Source organism: Suricata suricatta, chromosome 1, assembly GCF_006229205.1.
Source record: "Suricata suricatta isolate VVHF042 chromosome 1, meerkat_22Aug2017_6uvM2_HiC, whole genome shotgun sequence".
NCBI classification, from domain to species: domain Eukaryota; kingdom Metazoa; phylum Chordata; class Mammalia; order Carnivora; family Herpestidae; genus Suricata; species Suricata suricatta.
Genome location: NC_043700.1, coordinates 6,052,892 through 6,075,007, shown reverse-complemented (window position 1 = coordinate 6,075,007; position 22,116 = coordinate 6,052,892). Strand labels below are relative to the sequence as shown.

At 45.9% G+C, this 22,116-nt stretch overlaps 1 protein-coding gene and 1 long non-coding RNA gene across 2 annotated transcripts in view; one reads left to right on the top strand and one right to left on the bottom strand.

Annotated features, from left to right (window-relative positions):
• The window catches only part of AGPAT5 (1-acylglycerol-3-phosphate O-acyltransferase 5), a 51,121-nt gene continuing 29,005 nt past the window's right edge, over positions 1–22,116 (bottom strand). The window contains exons 5-8 of the mRNA XM_029933807.1: positions 20,154–20,244; positions 12,327–12,488; positions 6,973–7,096; positions 1–4,043 (exon numbers count right to left, since the gene is read on the bottom strand). Coding sequence (XP_029789667.1) covers positions 3,818–4,043; positions 6,973–7,096; positions 12,327–12,488; positions 20,154–20,244 — 603 coding nt within the window. The 3' untranslated portion in view covers positions 1–3,817. The remainder of the gene's footprint in view (positions 4,044–6,972; positions 7,097–12,326; positions 12,489–20,153; positions 20,245–22,116) is intronic.
• Positions 15,020–19,923, top strand: LOC115287428. Its single transcript, XR_003906470.1, has 3 exons — positions 15,020–15,199; positions 15,780–15,874; positions 19,771–19,923. It is a non-coding gene; the product is annotated as an uncharacterized LOC115287428 (long non-coding RNA).

Here is a 22,116-nt window from a genome sequence, read left to right as displayed (position 1 = left end):
TCGAGAACATAAATCACAGTTTATTCCGAACACACCATAAGGAGACAAGACTGTTGGTCAAATATTCTCTCCCGCTGAACACACAGTATCAGTAGCATCTTTTTTTTTTTTAAGACGATTTATAAAAATAAGATTGCAGAACAGGTCTTTCTTACACAAAATCATGAGCCATTAGTAATTTGGATGGAATAACTGACCCTCAGAAAACATTCACTGTGAGTTTTTACCATCTACAGGGTATTTTCCTTTAATAACAGAAATACCTCATCTTTCTATCTGAAGTGGCTTTCTGAACAATAACTTTTTGGTTTCTTCCTGCTCAGGGTAAGATATTTGTCTCTTTGACCCCAAGCACGACTACACCAAGAATGTTGTCCCGGTTGGAAAAAGTAATGGATTTACTTTATTCTCCACAAATTGGAAACGGCATCAAACGATCTCCTGGGGATGATGTGGAGTCATAACTAAAGTGAAATAAGTCAGTAACTGCGGATCTAGGACTTCAAAACATCTGAATGAAGTTTAAATTTGATTACGTGGTTATTTTATCTATCAAATACCTGAATCAAAATATTACTATCAAATACCTAATATCCGATATCTGAATGTTTCCAAATTATCAGTCTAAGGGTTGTGTGATGCCGAATACACTAAATGGCGACGCAGTGTTCCGAGTGAGCCCATCTTTCCTCTGAAGGATGTGAAACTCACAGTAAAAACTGGTCTCACTTCGTCCTCCCTCCCGAATCCTGCTTACAAAGACGTGTTACTACAGGTAGTAACCGGAGCATCTGCCATGGCCGTATTTCCGTCCATCGACTACTTCAAGGGCAAATACGGCTACCTTAACATCCACGTGCACTAGACACTCGTGCACATGAACCCGCACTGCGACACACACTTCTCAGGCTTAAAGGTGAGTCTGATAGTAACCGGCACCTCCTCGGCATCCATTTCTGACGGACACATGTGGGGGCGGGGGGCAAAGTTTGTAAATACTGTATTTTTATAATGGTCCGTCTATTTAAAAAGATTGCTGTACTGACAAAGATCTATTCAGTGAACGGAAAAGTAAACCACACGTTACGAAGGAAAAATAAAGCTTACAGAATCTGGATACAAAGGACAGTTGGTACAACTATAAATGAAAAACAGCACATGGAAATGAAATACGTGGAAGAAGTCAGTAGGTATGATGTAAGGAGTAGCCAGACTGGCACTTTCCCTACCGACCTGGCTCCGGTCAGGCTGTGGACAAGTCTCAGTGAGATGCCCTAATGATTTCAGAATTCTCAAGCAATTAATACCTGTTATAGTCATTGCACAAAACATGTAGGTGGGTTTATATAACACAACTAATATATTGCCTCACAATTTTGAGTACTGTATTTCTTAAACTTGTTCAATATTTAAGAAAAACGATTGTAATTTTATAAATTCAGAATGCAGGACCAGCCATAAGGCCTACTCAATGTAACAGAAGACCAACGGGCAACTTCCGGGTCATGAAATGTTAAATAGCACAGACATCAGAGACAGTGAAAGATTTTATTTTTTCTTTTACTTTCATCCAAACACACCCTTTTCTGGAAAACATAAAAGCATGCACATTGATGGCATTCTTATAAAGAAAAATTAAGTAATAACTAAACTGCAAATCAACAATAATAACAAAAACAAAGGCTTAAGATATGTGAAAAGATTTACAGAGAGATACAGAGCTCTTCGTTTTAGAAAATAAGAATTCAAGTCCTATCAACACATGTTAAAAAGAAGCTTCTAATTTTCCAAATATTTTAATACAAAACTTTGAAACTAACAAATATTTTATAGAACTTTTGTGAGAATATAAGTATGGTCATAAGAGACATAAGTTCAAAGTGACCTTACGGAATTCACTGGAACTTCTTAAAATCAGTTATAATCAACGTAATTCCATGATACTTCTTCTTAAAGTTTAAATTTAGAGCATATCCATGATAACCAAAGTGAGTCACACAACGTTCATTTACTTCGATCAAATGAGAAATCAGTTCTAACTTTAGGACTGTTTAAAAAAAAGTATTAACAAAGACATGAGACCAATTTAAATTTCACTTTACAGGTAAGAGGAAATGACAATTTGGCAAGAGAACACTTTTCCGAAGTTTTCCCTACACCCCCGTGCATAAGGAGACCAACCATATCCTGTGGGCCTGTGTACACACACACACACACACACACACACACACACACACCCCCGTTCCTACTACCCAGGTCTTCAAAGGTGCGGACATGGCCTGCTCTCTGGGTCTGGAGAGTCAGTCAGACAAAATTCCTTTTATTCATTATTTTCATTCTGCTCATCAAGGTTCAGTTGGGGTGTTCCAGCTGGGGGCACTGACCCAATTTGACCATAAAAATCCATTAGGCAGAAATGATACTTTAAAGGACTCGTAGGCAACGATCCAGTTTAAGTTAGAACATAAAACAGAGTAGGCCCCCAAGGTGCCCTTCCCCAGGCCACAGCGACTCCGCCACTGGAGTGGGATGAATGGTGGGACTGGGCTCCTGAAAACAGCTCTTGTTCTGAGGTGACACGGATGAACTGCGTACCCCATGAAAACTGGGGGGGACTCCACGAATCCATTCAGGCCTGATGGACTGAGCCTGGGATTCCCTGGCTTGAGGAAGGAGCCCGCCGAGCACCTTTGCCGCAGCCAGGCGGGGGCTGGAGGTGGGTGCTCAAAAGCACGTAAGTGGCCAAGTCCAGCCCACAGCCCGCGGCGGGCCAGGCCGACAGCTCGGCCCAACTCCCCTGTGCCCGTCCCATGCCAGGCCCTGGCAGCGCACCGCCAGGAATCCAAAGGACAAGAACGCAAACGCAGTGGAAACCAACCATGATGACAGAAAACAAAATGACTTCTGCTAAACCCAAGAGAAATGTAGGCCGAAAGCACGTGCCAGTAAATGTAGTCGGCGTTCGAGGCTCCCGTCCCCTCAGGTGTCTGTGGACTCGGTCCAAGCAAGGCTCACACCGATGACTTTGATGTAAGAACAACAAGCAGCCTGAGGTCCGTGAGGAAGCCTGGCAGGGGCCGAGGCCCCAGGACGCCGGGCAGCGTACAGTCTGCTGCGGCACGCCCAGGCCACGCCGCCGACCCAAACTTAACTCTCACATTTGACACATTATTCCTTTGTGTACAACACAGGGTGTGCAAATTAAGCCGCTTCAATAAATATTAGAAATGTTAATCACTTTGCAAACAGAAAGTAAAATCAGCTAAGAACCCACTACAAGAAAAGCATGCGTAAACCACACCTTCTTCCCCACAGACATTTCTTGCCTTTTCCTTGTGTCCTGGATACACAAATGCAGTTTCTTTCCTCCACTTGGAGAAATTAAGCAAAAGGCAAAATATTACACAGCTGCGAGACACTGCACACTTCAGTGATGAGAGTCTGGACTAGTCAAGTTGTAAAAAATTAAAAGTAGCAAATACAGTGAGACAGACCGCAAATTAATGTTCATGAACGCAGCTCTCTGAATTAGGAAACGACGACAAAGCGCACAATCGTAATAGTCTCTGAAGACAACGCCGGCGCACAGGACACGCCAAGGGCAGCGCACACTGCCCGGCGCCCCCTCTCCAGCGGCGGCTTGGCCCGAGGCCGCCTGCGTGTCGGCTTCAGTCGGGAATATTCGATCTCATCCAGTGTTCCGTCAACAAGGCTTTATTTACACCTCTTACTAAACTCAGGAAACAAGGTGACGTCCCGTGTGGCCGCCAATAATAAACCACATAGCACATGCCACCGCCTGCGGACGGCCGCTTGTTTACGCTTTAATACTAACCCACAAGCAGCCAATCAAGGTTCCGTAAATCCACGTTTTTACATAGAGTTTCCTTCCAGCCTCCGTCATGAGCATACCAGCAGTCAACCCACTGAGGATCAAAAACGACGGCAAAGTCTTCTTGAGACTTAATTTAGAATTAACACTTTCCCCCGGAAATTTGTTTCTTCTTTCTGGATCCAGTGAATCATAAAATTCTATGAGCAACCTACGGTCAGAATGGAAAAAAAAGAAATGTAAAGTTTCAGGTTTAGTCATGTAAGATTTTAATGTAACATATAGCTACTAGACGCCTATATCATGCTGGAGAAGTTACAGGTAGGTCCTTGGGAAATAAAGATGAATAAGGAAAATAGCCAGAGGCTTGATTTAACTGAAGTTTCCATACCTGAAAAATATATTTAATATGCTCATGATTATGGTCGATGAATTGTATTATATGTACAGTTTTTAAAAGATGGCTTCAAGTAATTTTATGGGGATGATTTTGGTTTTTTAACTTACTTTTTTTTAAACTTTTTTTAAAATGTTTTATTTATTTTTGATACAGAGAGAGACAGAGCATGAGAGGGGGAGGGGCAGAGAGAGAAGGAGACACAGAACAGGAAGCAGGCTCCAGGCTCTGAGCTAGCTGTCGGCACAGAGCCCGACGCGGGGCTCGAACCCACGAATGTGAGATCTGACCTGAGCCGAAGTCGGAGGCTTAACCGACTGAGCCACCCAGGTGCCCCAACATAAATTTTTATTAATTTTTAATTGTTTAATGTTTTATTTATTTTTTTGAGAGAGAGAGAGAGAGAGAGAGACAGTGTGAGCAGGGGAGGGTCAGAGAGAGAGAGAGAGACACAGAATCCAAAGACAGGCTCTAGGCTCTGAGCTGTCAGCACAGAGTCCGACGTGGGACTCGAACCCTTGAGGCGTGAGATCATGATCTGAGCTGAAGCCAGATGCTTAACCGACTAAGCCACCCAGGCACGGCTTTTCATAATTTTGCAATGCCCAGACTCACACATGGGTAATCACGCATCGCACTTCCCAAATCCTTCCTCCTCCTCCTCGTCCCTACACCTCCCACTCCAGGAGTCAAGGAAAAGGGTCGGCAGTCCTGATAACATACATGGAATTTCCCCCCAAACTCCTTATTTGCACTGAATTAGAAAAACAGATACAAGAAGGAAAAAAACAGCACAGTTAGTTCATGTTCCTATCTTACTTAAAAAGTATAAACTTCTAGTAGAAGAGACTCAGCATAAAACTCTCAAACACAAATAAAACAAACAGAAAGTCCTATTACCAGAACGCATTTCCCTAAAGATAATCTCGGTTTCAAAATGTCCAGACTCAGTCTGAGTATACATAAGCACCGACACCACAAGATACGCTGGACATTCGACATCTCGTTCAGGCTTTTTAAAAACCACCACAGCGGGTGGTACCGATGGCTGGTGGGATCGGTTCTGTCACGGACCAGTGGCCGTCAGTGGGACCCAGGAACCCAGCCACTTGTCTGTAAACATCAGGGCGTGTCACCGTGCACACAGCACACTTCCGGTCATCTGCCTTCTCAGGTAACTCAGAAGGGCTGAGGAGGAGTTAATTCCACTGTGACACCACTAAGCATATCAGGAGAGGGAAACTCGGGCAAAACTTCTCTACACGATTTGGGAAGTCTTACTTCTGAGTCTGTAAAATCTCCACACTTCCCAATGCGGTTTTGGTAAATGAGGCATCCCGTAACGAATAGATCCGTGTTTTCCAAACAGATGATAAAAATCAGAGATGTTTAAAACATACTTTTCAAAAAACAGGGCATGTATCAGAAAGGATAAAACTTCCACTGACAGCAAACAGTAAATAAATAATATGTCCTAAAATTTTCACCCAAGAAAACTCAATTTCTAAGTATTAAATAAAAGCCGAGATGCTCTTTTTATTTTCCTAAAAACAGAAGAAAATTCAAAAATTTTTTCCTTTAGAAATTTGTATCGGGGCGCCTGGGTGGCTCAGTCGGTTAAGCGTCCGAGTGTGGCTCAGGTCATGATCTCCCGGTTCGTGTCGAGCTCAGAGCCTGGAGCCTGGTTCAGATTCTGGGTCTCCCTCTCTCTCTGCTGCTCCCGTTTGCTCTCTGTTTCTCTCTCTCAAAAACAAATAAACATTTAAAAAGAAATTTATATTAAATCAAAGGGGCTCCAATATACTCTATTCCCGAGGGCTCCGGTCGCTGCCAGGCCACCCCATTCCCTCCCTCCCTGACTCCCAGCTGTGCTCACCCAGGTTTTGCAGCATCTAGACCCACGGTGAGGAGTGGGGAGTTTTCACCGCCTCCAAACACACCTGTAGTTGACTTACAGGTAACGCTCACCAAGGGTCAGCACTGTTTGCTCTGAGTCATGTTCCTAGCATGGACCAACACAAGGTCAATCCTACAAATCGACCCCAAATTAGGCCCCAAAATACTGACAGCTAAAGACATCCTGGTCAGAAAAGTGTCACCGCCCCTCTGCCAAGCAGTACGCCGTGTCATTTCCACACGTGCATCAGACTACATCCTCCGTCGCGCGGCCTCGCTGCCCGGGCACCGTGGGCACGCCAGCGAGTCCGCAGTCACGGCACCACTCTGCCTGACCTGGGAACGCAGGGGTGCGTGTGTGTGTGATCTAATTTTACACCCACCCCCCTGCAGTCCCCAGAGCAGTGTCTCGGAAACACGAGGAATGGAAACAGAGGCCTCTATAATATGTTCTTCTGTAGAACTTTGTAACAGTGAGGCTTCAAACATGGACAGACTGGGCTTGAGTTTCTAAAAAAGTATTCTTAAGATAAAAAGACTGTTGGGGCGCCTGGATGGCTCAGTCGGTCAAGCAGCTGACTTCAGCTCAGGTCATGATCTCACATTCATGGGTTCGAGCCCCGCGTCAGGCTCTGGGCTGACAGCCCAGAGCCTGGAGCTGCTTCCCATTCTGTGTCTCCCTCTCTGCCTCTCCCCCCGCTCACTCTCTGTCTCTCTCTCTCTCTCTCAAAATAAAGACATAAAAAAAAAGATAAAAAGAGTGTTTATGTCAGTTTCAAATCGTTTATTTACGCAGTGAGATTTAGCGGGACCCAGGGTGTCAAGTGCAGGAACGGGTGTCACTCACTTGTCTTTTATTTCAAAGCGCTCGTGAAGCCACCTCCTCATACATGCTTGTTCTTCCGGAACATCTTTTCTGTCGATGCGGTCAATGTGAATGTGAATTTTTGGACATTCTTTGCAGAGAAATTCTAACAAGAAACAAAAATATTTCATTTCTTATTGTTTTAGAACTCTTGGTTATAGAAAACAATTGAAAACCACGCAAAAAAATTTAAATGATGAAAAAGCAGATTCTTTCTTTAGCAAAAAAAACAGTTACAAGGAAGAATTAGAGACTGATGGCTTTAGGTTTCAGGCTGAGGGAGAAAAGCCTCTGACACTGCAGTTACCCGAAGTCACGGAGTTACATCAACAGCACCCGTGGGACTTTCCACACAGTGACCTGAGTGGCACAGCCGGCCCAGGGCTAGGAAGCTGGACTCGGCCAGAAGTCCGTACCCGCCCTCCGAAGGGACCTGTACATGCTGATCGCCCCCAGACCCGCCATCACCTGCCGGAAACCACCAGTCTGCTCCTCCCAAGTTCATTCTCTCTCTTTTTTTAAAATATATTTTTTTAATGTTTATTTATTTTTGAGAGCGAGAGAGAGCATGAGAAGGAGAGGAGCAGAGTCAGAGGGAGACACAGAATCGGAAGCAGGCTCCAGGCTCCGAGCTGTCAGCACAGAGCCCAATGCGGGGCTCGAACCCATGAACCGGGAGATCATGACCTGAGCCAAAGCCGGACATTCAACCAACTGAGCCGCCCAGGCGCCCCCGCTGTTCCCAAGCTTCTCACACACCACACATGCCCACTGCTACTCCCACTAGACGGAGTCCCAGAGGGCAGAGATAGGTCTGTTCTCTGGGCCAAGGCGGTGGGGGCACAGAGGCACTGGGCCCCCTGAATGCCCAGGGCCTTCCCCGGGCACGTGAGCCCGTCCTGACCGCCGCACTCCTGCACGGACGTGGTGGAGAGACCTCCGTCCCTCCGTGATGTGCTATCGGTTTCTGGTCACCAGAACTCCCTGCTCTCCTCGTCTTCGCCGTGTTTCCACCTGCTGTACTCGGTTTAGGGACCAACGTTCTTTTTGTGGAACAGCGATGAGCTCCTAACTGGAATTCCTAAGCCCTGCTAATCTGAACAAAGCAGACAGTCTTTAGTCAGGCCGGGTTGCACAAGGGATGAGGCCAGCATTTATTTTAAGACAAAAAAGAACTGGGAGCTGGGAAATTCCCTTTTTCATGGGTGACTTTTGGTGAAGAGGTGAGCTTATTAACATATTTAAATTCCTTGGAGGACAAGGAAGTGTTGCTAAGAGATCTGAGAGGAAGCCATGCCCCCTCGGTGGGCATGAAGGGGGGCCGAGGCCCGTTCCCTCGCGTTGAGGGGCTCGGTTTGGTGAAGGCTGTAAGCCGTGAAGTCTGTGTTCTTCTGACTCCACCCACATCTCTTCTTTGCTAAGTATTCTCTACAATTTTTATTTCCCTTGACCACTGCCCTCCTTTACAACATTTCTGCCTTTAAAATGATCTCAGTTATTTACTTTCAGGAGTGAATTGGCTTCAAGGATAAATGCACTGCGATGGGGGAGACTTTACTGCTCAGCATCTTTGTCTTAATTTTCCTCAAGTTCCATTTTCACGTGTGTCATCAAAGAGCTGCTCACGAGGTATTTCAGAGCAGACGTGCACAGCGGGTAGGAGCCCGGGCTTCGACCCCTGGTCAGGCCTGGGCAGATGTGGGAGCTCCGTGCTTGTTCCCCGGTCTGCGAACAGAGACCCGGGACCGCACCTGCCTGACGGGCACCGTGAGGATGGCTTGGGCCGCGGAGCGGAGCCCGGCACATGCCCCACGGGCTTGCGATGGCAACTCTTCTGCCACCTGCCACTTGTCGGCTGACCCTCATGGCTGTACTTCTGGTACGTGAGACTGCAGACCCTGACACCCGTTTTCCTGCCTCCACCTAAAGATCTATACCCGCCCCCCACATCTCCATAATCAGCAGTAATTCCACGGACCTGCTGCAGAGCCACAGACCGTAAGGAAAACGTGAGCGCACTGCACAAGTCAGAAACGGAATGCTTGTAACCACAGTGCCCGTGGAGTGACAGCAGTGTCTCTCCTGCGACCTCAGCTGTGGAGGGAAGAGGCACCGACACCGTGAGAAGGACTCCCAAACTCATGTGGTGCTTTTAGGGTCCCGCCCTAACACATTCATGGACTGTGGCATGCCTGATCTCGTGTGACGTTCACGAGTCTACGCAGGCACGACCCAGGCAGGGCTGGGGGACGACCAAGGCCAGAGTGACGGCAGTGGAGCCCGCTCCACCCAGGGACCTAGACTATGAGACACCCATCAGATAAACACCAAATGACTTTCGGGAGACAAGGAAGAAATGACATCTTTTCCTCAATAGCTACTAAAGCTCGTGTATCTATACTTGTAAAAACTACTGCAGTTGGAGATTTCATATTGCAAGAGAACAATTTCACCATAATATTTAGGACATAGAGAGAAAAAGTATTCTAAATTAAGGTATAGTTTTTTCCTAATTAGAACATTCCTAGTAGAGCCTAGAGCGTATCGATCTGCTAGAATAACATGGAAGTCTTCTAAGTATTCACAAAGGTCCCAGGGTCTAGTCTCTGGAGAAACGGAGTCCCATGTGCTCTGGGCCTGGGGAGCCAGAAGGCAGAAGCGGAGCGCAGGGAGCAGGGCAGAAAACGCCCACATGGCCCTGGACCCCCACCCCCCGCCGGCCCCACACTGTGGCTGACTGGCTTATCACCTGTCCCCCTAAGTCCGAGAACAGAAATCCGGGTAGATCAGCTGTGGGGTAGTCACAGCAATGGACTCCACGTATCGGTTTGTAAAAATTACAGAGGTACATGCACTGACACGTAAAGATGTTTCTGACACACGGTCAGCTAATAAAAGCAGGAGAAAACAATACATATGAATGATCTCATTTAAAAAATCTATACAAAGGCACAAACGTACTCCAGCATACAGACTGTACGAGACGGAAAGGTGAGGAAAACATCCAGACCGTTGAGTGGGGTTCTGCCTGCACAGTGAGCCTGGGCAGGGTTTTTCCTTCTTCTTTTGGGCCACCTCTAATTTTCCCCTCCAAGTAAATTTTGTTTTCAGACAAGAAAATATTAATAGAAAAAAGTTGCCAAGAACCGTATTAAATGGTAAAACACAGCATCAAATGTCATCTTTAACTTCACCGTTTATTACAGAACACGACCCAGTGTAGAAACAGGATTTTAGATAGTCCACTGTACTCACACTGGCCTGGCTCACCTGTGCCGGATGACGCCGTCTAGGGAAGTCTGACTCTGGCGACAAGGGCAGATGAACCCCAAGGTCAAGTCCGGGGGGCTTTGAAGGCCGGCCCCCTTGTAGTGACCCACAGCACACGGGGGAAGGACAAGGACTCTGCCTGGGGCCTAGCGCTCACGCCGCCTCCTTCAGGCGGGACCCGTGAGCCGGTGGTGCGGCCAGCGCATCAGCACCGCGGCCGGCCTGTCCCCGTCCGGGCTCCGCGGCGGCCCCCGTCCCGGACAGCTCTGAGGGACCCACACAGCTCCCGCAGTGCTCGAGAGTGACCGGCCTCTGGTGTACGCACGACCAGTCTGGCTACCACGGAAGCGGTTTTCAAGCCGGAAAATGCGGCCGGGAGGCGACAGCCCGCTACGCACCGGGGTTATACTTAGTATTACTTAAACTCAACCCCCCAGAACGTACAGTATCCTAAGTTAAGGAATTTCACACCTTCTCCAATTCACTTCACAGATTTAAGGTGCATCTTAGTCCATGCCAGGTCACAAGGAGGGCAGAACAATCAATTCATGGGATCACGAGGGCGGGTTTGCAAGCTGCAGGTCGCACGTCACATGACAAGCCCAGGCAGGACGGAGACCCGGCCTCATGCACAGGAGTCCTGTCGTCTGAGAGGTCCCGCCGGCACCTCCTCCGGAGGCTGAGCTGCACTCGCTCTAACCGGGAAGGAAAGTATTTCACCCGCAGGGCTGGTAGCAAACCTGCTGCCGGGATTTCTGCGATCTGAGAGCCAAACATGGCATCCCACAGTACGGTATAATTTGCATTTTCATTATGAATGAGACTGAACATGGTTTTCCCTGTGAACTACTGCTGAGTCACTGACCACCTTCTTACAATTTGTAGAAGCCCTTTACACATGAAGGAAGTCACGCCTTCTTTCTGTGACCGAAGTTGCAAATATTTTTCCCAGTTTGTCTTCAGGCTTTTGATTTGGCTCTGGTATATTTTTCCTTGCAGAAATATTCACTCTTCACTGACTGAAATGGCAGACTTATTTGCCACATGGCTTCTGGGTGTGATGGAAAGGCCGACTTTCTCGAGAAGAGACGGTTTGTGAGGACAGCACAAAGCCGGCCAATGTGCAGGCAACACAGCAGGTGGGCGGGGCTGGGGGGGGCGCTGGGACACAGACAGCGCAGTGTGAACGGGCCTCCAGGCTCCTCTGCCGGCCGGGAACAGAGCCGCCAAGGCCACGTCCAGGCCCGGCCCGTCCATCCTCCCTCCAGGCCGCCTGCTCCGGAGCCACTCTGTCTCCTGGACGCACTAGGGACACGGGCCTTCACGAGGCCCCACGGACACACTCTGCCAGGCCTGCAGTTTCGACCTGCATCAGCCACCAGCGTGAAACACAACGTGCGGTGCCCTCTCTCGGGTTCAGAGCGCGGACGGCAGCTCCACGCGGATGGCACTCCACGCACTTCCTGGCACGCTGGCTTGTTCCTGTATTTCAATTTCTCTAACAGGTAGACTGAGACAGAGATGTCTCTGTTTATGTTTAACCAAAACACTTCACTCACTCCAAATTCTGTTTTTCTTGTTATATCTGATGGACACACAGACAACAGCTAAAACATCTTTAAAACCTGGCACAGGTTTGAAGAAAGAAGTCCCCTGAACGGTTTTTCTTCTTGCCGACGATACTAAGCTTCCTAAGAATTCGACGAAAGCGCATCTAGAGCTGAATGCTGACCCTCGACGCGCACCTCCGGACCGCTAGGTCAGCCCGCTCCTCCTCCTTCCCTCCTCTGATTTACGCAGACTTCCCCTTTCATGTGTGAACTTTGGGTAGAAAGAGGCTGCGTTAACGATAATGGGCCAGTCCACAGGACTCCTGTGGCAGCCAGGAAATACCAGACTTAGCAGGACTCTTGAAATTCAAACTGTTACGGATTAATAAAACGGACTCGAGAGATACAGCACGATGCACTTAGAAAACACATCAAGCGCACGCCACGAAGCACACTTAACGCCGCAGAGAGCAACGGCACACGCACACCAGGCTTCCGCTGCCAAGAGGAACTCACCAGCCATGGACGGGGCTTCCTTCCGCTGCCCTTTACCGTCGACCGTCCCTTCGAAAGCCACTGTCACGTCGTAAATGGCATCTAAATAACTCTTCAAAGAATCAAAAGCCACGTGAGTTGCCTTTATTCTCGGTGTCAGCACGTGTTTTAATACTGCAAGGCCTAAAAAAGAAGGCGATTCGGTGTGGCCATAAATTAGTTACAAAGCACCACAGCAGAATATCCAAATCGTTTTTAAATTTCCAGGAACAGACAGAACACAGTACATTAAAGCCATAATCTCACTCGTACGGGGCGGGAGGTTTCAGGAAGGACTCTCATGACTTGATCTCTTCAAATCAAACATTCATTTAGTGTTTATGAACCATCTACACGCATGAGGTACTTTGGGAAGCTGCCAGAAAACCAGAAACCCCTCCATCTGGTGAATCTGACAAGGCTGGGCATTCTCCTCCTCATCTCTGGCAACAGAATTAAAGGTGAGAGCATCCTGCCTGTGGTCACTTAGGATTCAGAAACCCAGCTCATCGTTTCTAACTCCTAGTCCGTGATTTTATTTCTTTTCCATAGGGACGTGGGAGTGTGGGGTCACCCAATGAGCCTGCTGCGTGTACCACCCAAAGTGATCTACACGATGTGGAAAACCAGGCTCCATATTTGCAATGCTTTTTTATGATGACTAAATCGAGGTACAATTTACACACCATAAAATCCATCATTTTAAATTGTGCCACTCAGTGGTATCAAATTCCAGTCCACCTTCCTCTCTCCAAAAAGACACCCTGTACCTTTTGCAGACAGTGTACATTCTGGATTTGCCCATGATGGACACTTCACGTCAATGGAATCACACAGTACTCTGGACTCCTGTGTCTGGCGCTTTCACCTAGCATGGTTCCCGAGGCCCCTCCACGCTGAGGTATAGATCAGAGCTTCGTTACTTTTTATGGCTGAAGAGCACTCCGCTGTATGGAGACATCGCTCGTTCTCTATCCATCAGCTCGCGCACACGCGGGCTGCTTCAACCTTTGGCTATTATAAAACGCTGCCGTGCACATTCATATAAACTGTGAGCATGGGAAGAAGTTTCTGTATAAACAGGATTTCCATGCTCTCAGGTATATCTGCATTCTATGCATACACACATGGATACTGTGTACATGTTTCAAAGTTTCTGTAATGGAGAAAACACTGCAATTCATACAGAAGAATTAATCCTATCCACGCGTCTGCAACCAGTGTGAAGAATTCGTTCTTCCCGCTTCCCGCTTCCCCCTGCCTCCCTCTCTCTTGATCGGAATACGTACTGATGATTTAACACAAGAGAGCTGCTCTGCGAAGTGACGTGCACAGGGACAAGATGGGACTTAGATTTTCGCCTGACCCTCCCCAGGGAAAACAAGCTGCATACAGAAGCCAGCTATAGTATGTTGGGATCTTCCCGCAGAAGAATTTTTAAAATGCAAAGCGGTGTGGGAAAGACAAAGATTCCCACACCCACATCTCTGAGTTAAGTCCCCAGGGCAGGAGCAGCTTCATTTATTCACGAACTTATACCAAAAATCTGAATAGTATGCCAGGCTGGGAAACATCTACTTGTCAATTAAATTAGTTAATACTTCCTTCTTCGCTCCTGGAGCTCAGCCAGTATTAAGTCCCAAGTTCCGCAACATCGCCCTGTGGTGTTTATTCAGTGAGAACAACTACAGGACTCCAGTAAGTTACTAAGAAGATAGGAAGACAGAAAAATAATATATCAAAAAAGAAAAGTTCTAGGAAGGCATGAAAATACCAGCTTTGTGACAGACGAGTAAGAAACACTCATTCCTCCCACGTAAAAACAAACCCTCTCACCGAGGAATGCACTGGACACACGTGCTGGTCCAGGGCACCTCCCAAATACTCCAGCTTTCATCTTCCAGCCCGTGAGGCGGGACAGCCAGCGAGGAAGGACAGCGAGGAGCCCGGGCTGACACAGACAGAGGCCCTGAGAAGAAAACATCTCCAGAAGGGCCACCGAGAGGTCTGGAACGAAGAAGGGACTATGTGGCCCAACACGGCTGTGTGTCACTGGACTCGCACTTTCCATCGAGCGGCAGGAAGGGAGGCTCTGAGAGCAGGTGAGGTGAGGACACAGCGGCCGCCAATTCTTCCCCGCACACACTTCCCAACACGCGGTCCACGCTTCTCTCCCGTACACGCTTCCCAACACATGGTCCATGCTTCTCTCCCGTACACGCTTCCTAACACGCGGCCCACGCTTCTCTCCCGCACAAGCTTCCCAACACGTGGCCGACGCTTCTCTCCCGCACAAGCTTCCCAACACATGGTCCACGCTTCTCTCCTGTACACGCTTCCTAACACGCGGCCCACGCTTCTCTCCCGCACAAGCTTCCCAACACGCGGCCCACGCTTCTCTCCCGCCCACGCTTCCCAACACGTGGTCCACGCTTCTCTCCCACACACACTTACTAGCAGGCAGTTGGTAGACTTTCTAAGGCTTAGAATAGCACGATGCCCTCGCCAGGACAACAAATACACATCAGTCCTTCTATGAAGATCGGAAGTCACTTCACAGTCCTCCGTCTGAGCCCATGAACTCCTCTGGTCCACACAGGGAATGGTCTAAAGCCTGTGAGCAAGTGACCTTCAACTCTCTCAACAGGGAGGGGGGCGCTCACTACCCCAAAACCCAGGCCATTATTACAAAACCAACGTCATAATAACAATGCCGAGACCACCCAGAATCTCAAGGAAGAGAGCAGCCAACAATAGGCACGGACAGTTACCTGCTGGGGCCTGAGCCCGTCCTGAGCTCTGCCTCTGCCTCCGAGAACTGCACAAAAACCCTGGGCCCCAGACACAGGAAAATGGTAATTAATTAAGCCATTTCTTATTGGTCAATATCCAGTCTCTCTTTTTGCCTGCACTTTGCCCAGTTCCCACCTCCAGAACTCCTGACCTTGCACCTGGGACACTAGTGCGCCCCTTCCCCCGGTGAACTGGCTGCTCCCTGCGGGCCAGGGCGTGCTGGCTGGCACAGCTGGTCCTGTGCTGTGTGATGCTCCAGAAATGTTGTAAGTAAACGATAAACACGCTGGACAGAACACCTGTGCTGATCCCTACAGGACATTTTACGTGATATATATATATATCATCATCTCGCTTGACTCCCAGAAACTAATTTAACTAAGGCTCAGAGAGGTAAAATGACTTGCTCAAAGTCACAGAGCTAGCTAGCAAGACCTTATAATGTCTTGTTCAGTACTTTTTCTATTTAGTATCTATTACCAAGACACTAATCTAACACTATAAGCATGTAGGTTAAAGACGAATAAGGCAATAAAATAAACATAAGGAGCTATAGTCCGTGGTAGAATGTCCTGTCCTAGAAGAGATACAAAATGTTCCCGGAATACAAAAACATTACTCATACTGAAAGATTTTTTTCAGTCAGTCATATCTGACGGGTGAAACCTCGAAGCAAGAGAGGAGCCCGGAGAGAGGCCAAGGGGGAGGCGCGGAGCACACGAAGCAGGGAGAAGAAGGTAAGGAGCCGGGGCCCCGGGAGGCCTGCGGAGCACAGGTGCCGAGGACGTAAACTAGACAGAGAAAATGTGGTCAAGTGACGTCACCAGAAGCAAACGTGCGTTGATTCAGCAGCTTATCGAATGTGGTAAAAAAGGAAAAGCAGTAACCAGACTTCTGCCCCCGAAGACACGGACGAGGCTGCACCATGAACAGAAGGCGCGCGGCCTGGCGGGAGGGATGGGCGTGTGTGTGCACACGCGTGTGGACACCTGTCGTCCGAGAGCACAGGTGAGGGCAGGGGGCAACTGAAGAAAGAAAAGATCTCCAGTCTCTCCGAGTGGCTGGACCGTTTGTGACGTCCTGAGCCAGACCTGAGAGCGTTACGGTGGAGACTTGGTCCCCCCAGAGCACGGAGGGGCTACTGCACCGCTCCCCGCTGCTGTCACCCCAGGCTGTCACCTGACCCAGGCGCCAGTTGGAACCATGCTCTAGAAAAGGGGAAGGACAGTGGCCCAGAGGCTGAGAATGAAATACAGTTGCAATCCAGATGCTGATGGGGAAGCAGATACGCAAAGTGAACCCGTTGATGGAAAAGCTGACATGCAAAGCGAAGCCTGTTTCCCGTGAGGATCACTGTAAACGTGGAAGCCTCGTCACTCCTTTATCCATCCCCACTCTTTCCCAAAAATGCCTCGCATCTAAGAAGAGACAATTCCAGTCCGGGAATGCAAGGCCTGGAGGGGTCTTGAGTGCGGGCTTCCACTGCGCTTCTCTTCTGTGTTTATATCCCGAGCCCTCTATGATCCTTCATTCAATAGTAATCAAGGCCCCCGAGATTCATTTTGTGGCCTTACTGGGAACAGGCAGCCGTCTACACCCACAAATCACTGCCAAGATGAATGGAGAGCTGACAACGTAGGACAGCAGTGAGGGCTCGGACACTGGTGCAGAAATGAACGGGCAGGAGGTCTGGGGAGGAAGGGGTCACTCCATGACCAGTCTGCTGGATTTAAATTCATCTCACTGATCACTCAGCGAAACAAACATCTCAGAAGCATAATTAGAGAATGCTCATTTTTACCTATGATACCATTTCACTTATATTTAGAATAATTAGATAATTTCACTTTTACTTGAAATACAATTGCATAATATTTACATATTATGTTGAAGCTTATCTTACTAAATGTTTCACCATTGATTTTTTTTAAACGACAAGTTCTATGTTAGCCATTCTGAAAATAAAATTCTCTTTTCCCTAATTTACTATTAGGGACCTGAGCAGCCCTCAATATGTACCCTGTGTACTTGACATCTAATAGTTTCTTGGTGACTCCACCTGTATTTCAGACTTCTCCAAATCTTAACTTTTGTCTTGGAGAGACTAACTAAAAACCAAACGTTGACTAATTTATTTAGAAATACGAGGAAGCCTCCTTTAAAGAAGTAACTAACGTTCTGTTTGAAGTGGGAAAGAAACAGCATCACCATGACAACGTTTGAAGGAAACATTATTGAGAACTCATGACACCGTAACACAGGCATCATCTTCAGTAACACGACTAATATCGAATGCGCATAGCTTGTGGCGAGCACATTTTCTAAGGAAAACGCTTCTAGGAAATAGCAATGACCAGAACCTTAAAATATTTAGAGTTAAGAATATGCAACTCTAAGAATCCACCCTAGGAAAATCCCAAATTTTGTTCAGTAATTTTTGGTTACTGTTTTCCTTCTCAAATAAGAAAATGTGAAAACAGCTCAGTAGGGGCGCCTGGGTGGCTCAGTTGGTGGAGTGTCCAGCTTCAGCTCAGGTCATGATCTCACAGTTCATGAGTTCAAGCCCCGCGTGGGGCTCTGTGCTGACATCTTAGTGCCTGGAGCCAGCTTTGGATTCTGTGTCTTCCTCTCTCTCTGCCGCTCCCCTGCTCATGCTCGGTCTCTATCTCAAAAATAAATAAACATTAAAAAAAAAAAAAAACCCACCCAGCTCAATAAACAAAATCCCAAATTTACAACAGCATTTTTCTGAGACTAATACATAAATGTGAACTGTACCTCCCCAGGGGAAGGACAGAAAATGCAACATTCTCTAAACACTTCTGGACATAAAACCCTTTTTCAAAAAAAAGCCATCTGTCTGTGAGTTCTGTTGTAGAACAGGCTTTCATTATTTTTTTAATTTTTAATTTTTTGTTTTCCCTTGAAATAAGTTGTTATTTTTAGGTTTTTATTTTTATTTCAGTCGGTTAACGCAGTGTTACGTTAGTTTCAGGTGTCTACTATAGTGATCCAACACCCCCCACATCACCTGGTGCGCATTATGGCAAGTGTGCTTGTTAATGTCCATCACCTCTCTAGCCCACTCCACCACACCCGCCTCAGGTAACCACCAGTTACTTCTCTATAGCTAAGAGTCTGTTTCTCGGTTTGTCTCTCTTCCCCCCCCACCCCCCACTATGTTCATTTGTTTTGTTTCTTAAACTCCACATATGAGTGCAATCACATAATATTTGTCATTTGCTGAATAACTTAGTTTGCTTAGCATTATACTCTGGCTCTATCCATGTCACTGAGAAAGGCAAGATTTCATTCTTTTTGATGGCTGAATAATATTCCATTGCATTATATATGTATTTATACACCACATCTTCTTTATCCATTCATCAGTCAATGGACATTTGGGCTCTTTCCATAGTCTGGCTGTTGTTGATAGTTCTGCTAGAAACACTGGGGTGCATGAGTCCCTTTGAATCATTATTTTTGTAACCCCTGGGTAAATACCTAGTAATGTAAGTGCTGGACCAGAGGGCAGCTCTAGCTCTATTTTTAACTATTTTAACCACACTGTTCTCCAGAGCGGCTGCACCCCCACCAGCAGTGCGTGAGGGTCCTTTTCTCCATATCTTCACCAACACCTGTTGCTTCCTGTGTTGTTGACTTTAGCTATTCGGACAGGCATGAGGTGATGTCTCCTTGTGGTTTTGGTTTGCATTTCCCTGATGATGAGTGATGTTGAGCATGACTGGCCTATGGGCTGCTTGAGGGAGGTTGTCTACTGGGCCACTGTTGAGACCTATAGACGTCTAAAGTCAGACTGAGATGCAGGTGGGAGAAAGCTTCTTGTGAGTTACCAGCAACCAGAAAAATGGAAGCTAAAGCCATGGATGTGGATGAAGCCCACAAGGGAACATGAAAATGAAACGGATAGAAGACCGGCCAAACAACAGCCACAGCATATGAAACAGGAGAGAATGAAGCAGAAGAGGAGGCTGGAAAGGAGATGACCAGGAAGGAAATGGAAAGGAAATGGAGAAGACAAGCCCTACAGAAGTCTAGGTAAAGAACGTCAATAGGAAAGTATCAAGAAGGCTGTTCCAGATCACAATGAATTAGCTTAAATTAGTGAAATTAAAAATCCACTTCCCCTGAGGCACCACCTCACGGGGGCAGGAGCTACCATGTTGGTGGGAGCAGACAGAGGGCCACCACCACTGCTGCGGCAAGTCCTCTCAGACAGCAGAGCACTGACCCCAGCAGCATGTCATCAACAAGACGTCTGCTCACTGAGAGTCCGGTGATCAACATACGGAGATCGCGTACTAATTCAGTCAATCTTCAAGGACAACTTTGAGAGCACAGCCTGGCCACTGTTTTCTGTTTATGTCCCACCAGTTTGGTTCAAGAACAGCTTAGAGGTGTATTAGTTATCCGACGTCCTAAACTAAGGACATTGGAAACATTCCCATTATCGGGGACACTACTGTCCTCCAAATTCTTTGTGGAATATGCTCCAACAGGAACTTCAAGATCTTCTAACTTCACTCTTACACCAAGTGACATATACCCATGACATATGTGTTTCTTAAGAGAAGCCAAACTCTCTAACATGAGCCAACTTGCAATCACACAGGGAGAAGTCAGAGTTTGGATTCTAACCCAGGTCTGTGAGCCCACAGGACAGAAATCTTTTCCACCACACAGAACCCACAATGAACAACAAGGCACCGTCTACACAGTCGGGTACCTAGACAGATTTGAAATAAATCCATGGCACTGAAATTCATATTTGAGTAAGCACTTGAATTTAATCTTTCAGACATATATAATAACATGCATATGAATTAATGAGGAAACTTCACTTCCTAAGAGATAATAAATACATGCTTTCACCAAAGAAATGAATACACTTATTCATTTTCATTGTTGTAAAACATAAATATCTTCTCCAGGAACAAAAACTACAAAGGTATCTTTAAAAATTACATTTTCAAATACTGTCAAATTTTCACTTACCTTCTTTAGCAGCAAATGTTTGACTAGCTGAAATGACTTTTGTTAGTTCTGGATTATACCTTGTTCCTTCTGGAAAAATCACAAGATACATCTGTGAAGCATAAAGAAATAAGGTTTGTTTTGTGTGAGCTTTTTTTTGTTCTTGTTAACTTACCAGTGCCAACTGTACTAATGCTAAAGGAGTAGTTCTATAGTGGGAAAAATGTATATTCATTTCACATAGGATTCATTCCAAGCAGAGCAACCAAAATGCCAAAAAAGTGCAATTAAGTCTTAACACAGATTATATTTAAAATGCAGTCCTACATACACCGGTAGGTCAATCATTAAGAATATAACCATGCTTCTAGTTACACAGTAATATTCTTTAATTAAAAATTTGCCCATGAAGTGCTGACTCATGAAGAGCTTTTATCACCCTAAGATTCTGAAAAATGACATTTTTAAAAGGTGTAAATGTTAGACATCAGTGTCCCTAAGTATCAATAATAAAAGCACATCTCATTTGAGGCAATCGCTTCATTTCCACAACATAAAATATATTAAGTATTCACTCTGTAAAAGATTCCCATAGTATTCTTATCTTACAGAGCTCCCTTAATGCATTTTAAATAATTTCATTTATAAGCAGTTCCATAAACTGAAAGAATGCACTTATAAATAAAAAAGGAAGCTGGATGTTTACTAAGTAACCATTTAGTCTGAGCTTTTACTTTTATCTGCTTGGGAAAATAGAGACAGAAACCATGAAACTGTACCATGAGTGCGATCACTTTGGCAGCACATACACTAAAGCTATACAATGAGAAACTCCTGTTTTCTCTTTTCAATTTTTTTTTTTTTTAATTCTAGTTAACATACAGTGCACTATCGGGAGAAACTCCTAACTTCAGAACTGAGTTACAAAAACCACACCAACATGGTTAGTTGATGGCCAAAAGACAAAGATAAGGCGTTCGTAGCAAATCGTCTCAAGTACAGACAGAATACAGGAAACAAAGGGTAGAAGGAGAGTAGGAAAGAAAGTTATGTTCCTCTTATCCATCCTCAGCAGACCCTAGGTAACGCTGCCTATATACCCAGGACAGAAGCATTCCCTTATCTGAAGGATTTCTGATTGGACAACTCCTGCTTAATGACCCTTTGTGACAGTTCAAATTTTTTCATTAGACAAACTTATGATTAATCTCTTTCAAACTTCAGTGTGAAGAACTTGAATGGTGACTCTACAATTCTGCGTTTTCAGCTTCCCCGAAAATATATAAACTTTTTATTCATTCATATAAGTTGTCTTTGGAGTCCACTACCTTTGCTGCACTTAGAAATTAATAGATTTCTATGTATCCTAATATTTGATAATAAAGATCAATCAGAGCTTCCAAGAAAATGAAGAAAAATGGGTAAAATCAATAAAAAAAATTAAGAATTCCTTATTATATTCCAGAAAGTAGAAGGAAAAACAGGGAGGAAAAATTAAAATTAGTTCCAAAAACCATAAGTTCACTATCAAGAGAATACATATTAAATCAGTAAAATTTGTATTCAAAGCCATGAAAGCAATTACTCATGGTTTTTAGCTTTTCATTCAAGCATTTGAAAATAAAATGATTCATGATTTGAATGGTTATTAATAATTCAAGTGGTTATTATTTTCTGTCTCTTTACATGTTTAATTAAAACTAACACTAATGGTCAGCAAGAAGGCGAGAATGAACAAGTCATTCAGGATTCATTCAAGAAATATTTCTTATACACCTATTGTTATGTGCCAGGTACTATAGAGGGTAATGAAATAGGTATGGTTTTGGAGACAAGTGAAAAAAAACACACTAAACAAATACATTTTTAAAATATAATTACACAGGGGTGCCTGGGTGGCTCAGTCAGTTAAGTGTCTCACTCTTGGTTTCGGTTCAGGTCATAATCCCACAGTTCGTGAGTTTGAACCCCACATCGGGCTCCA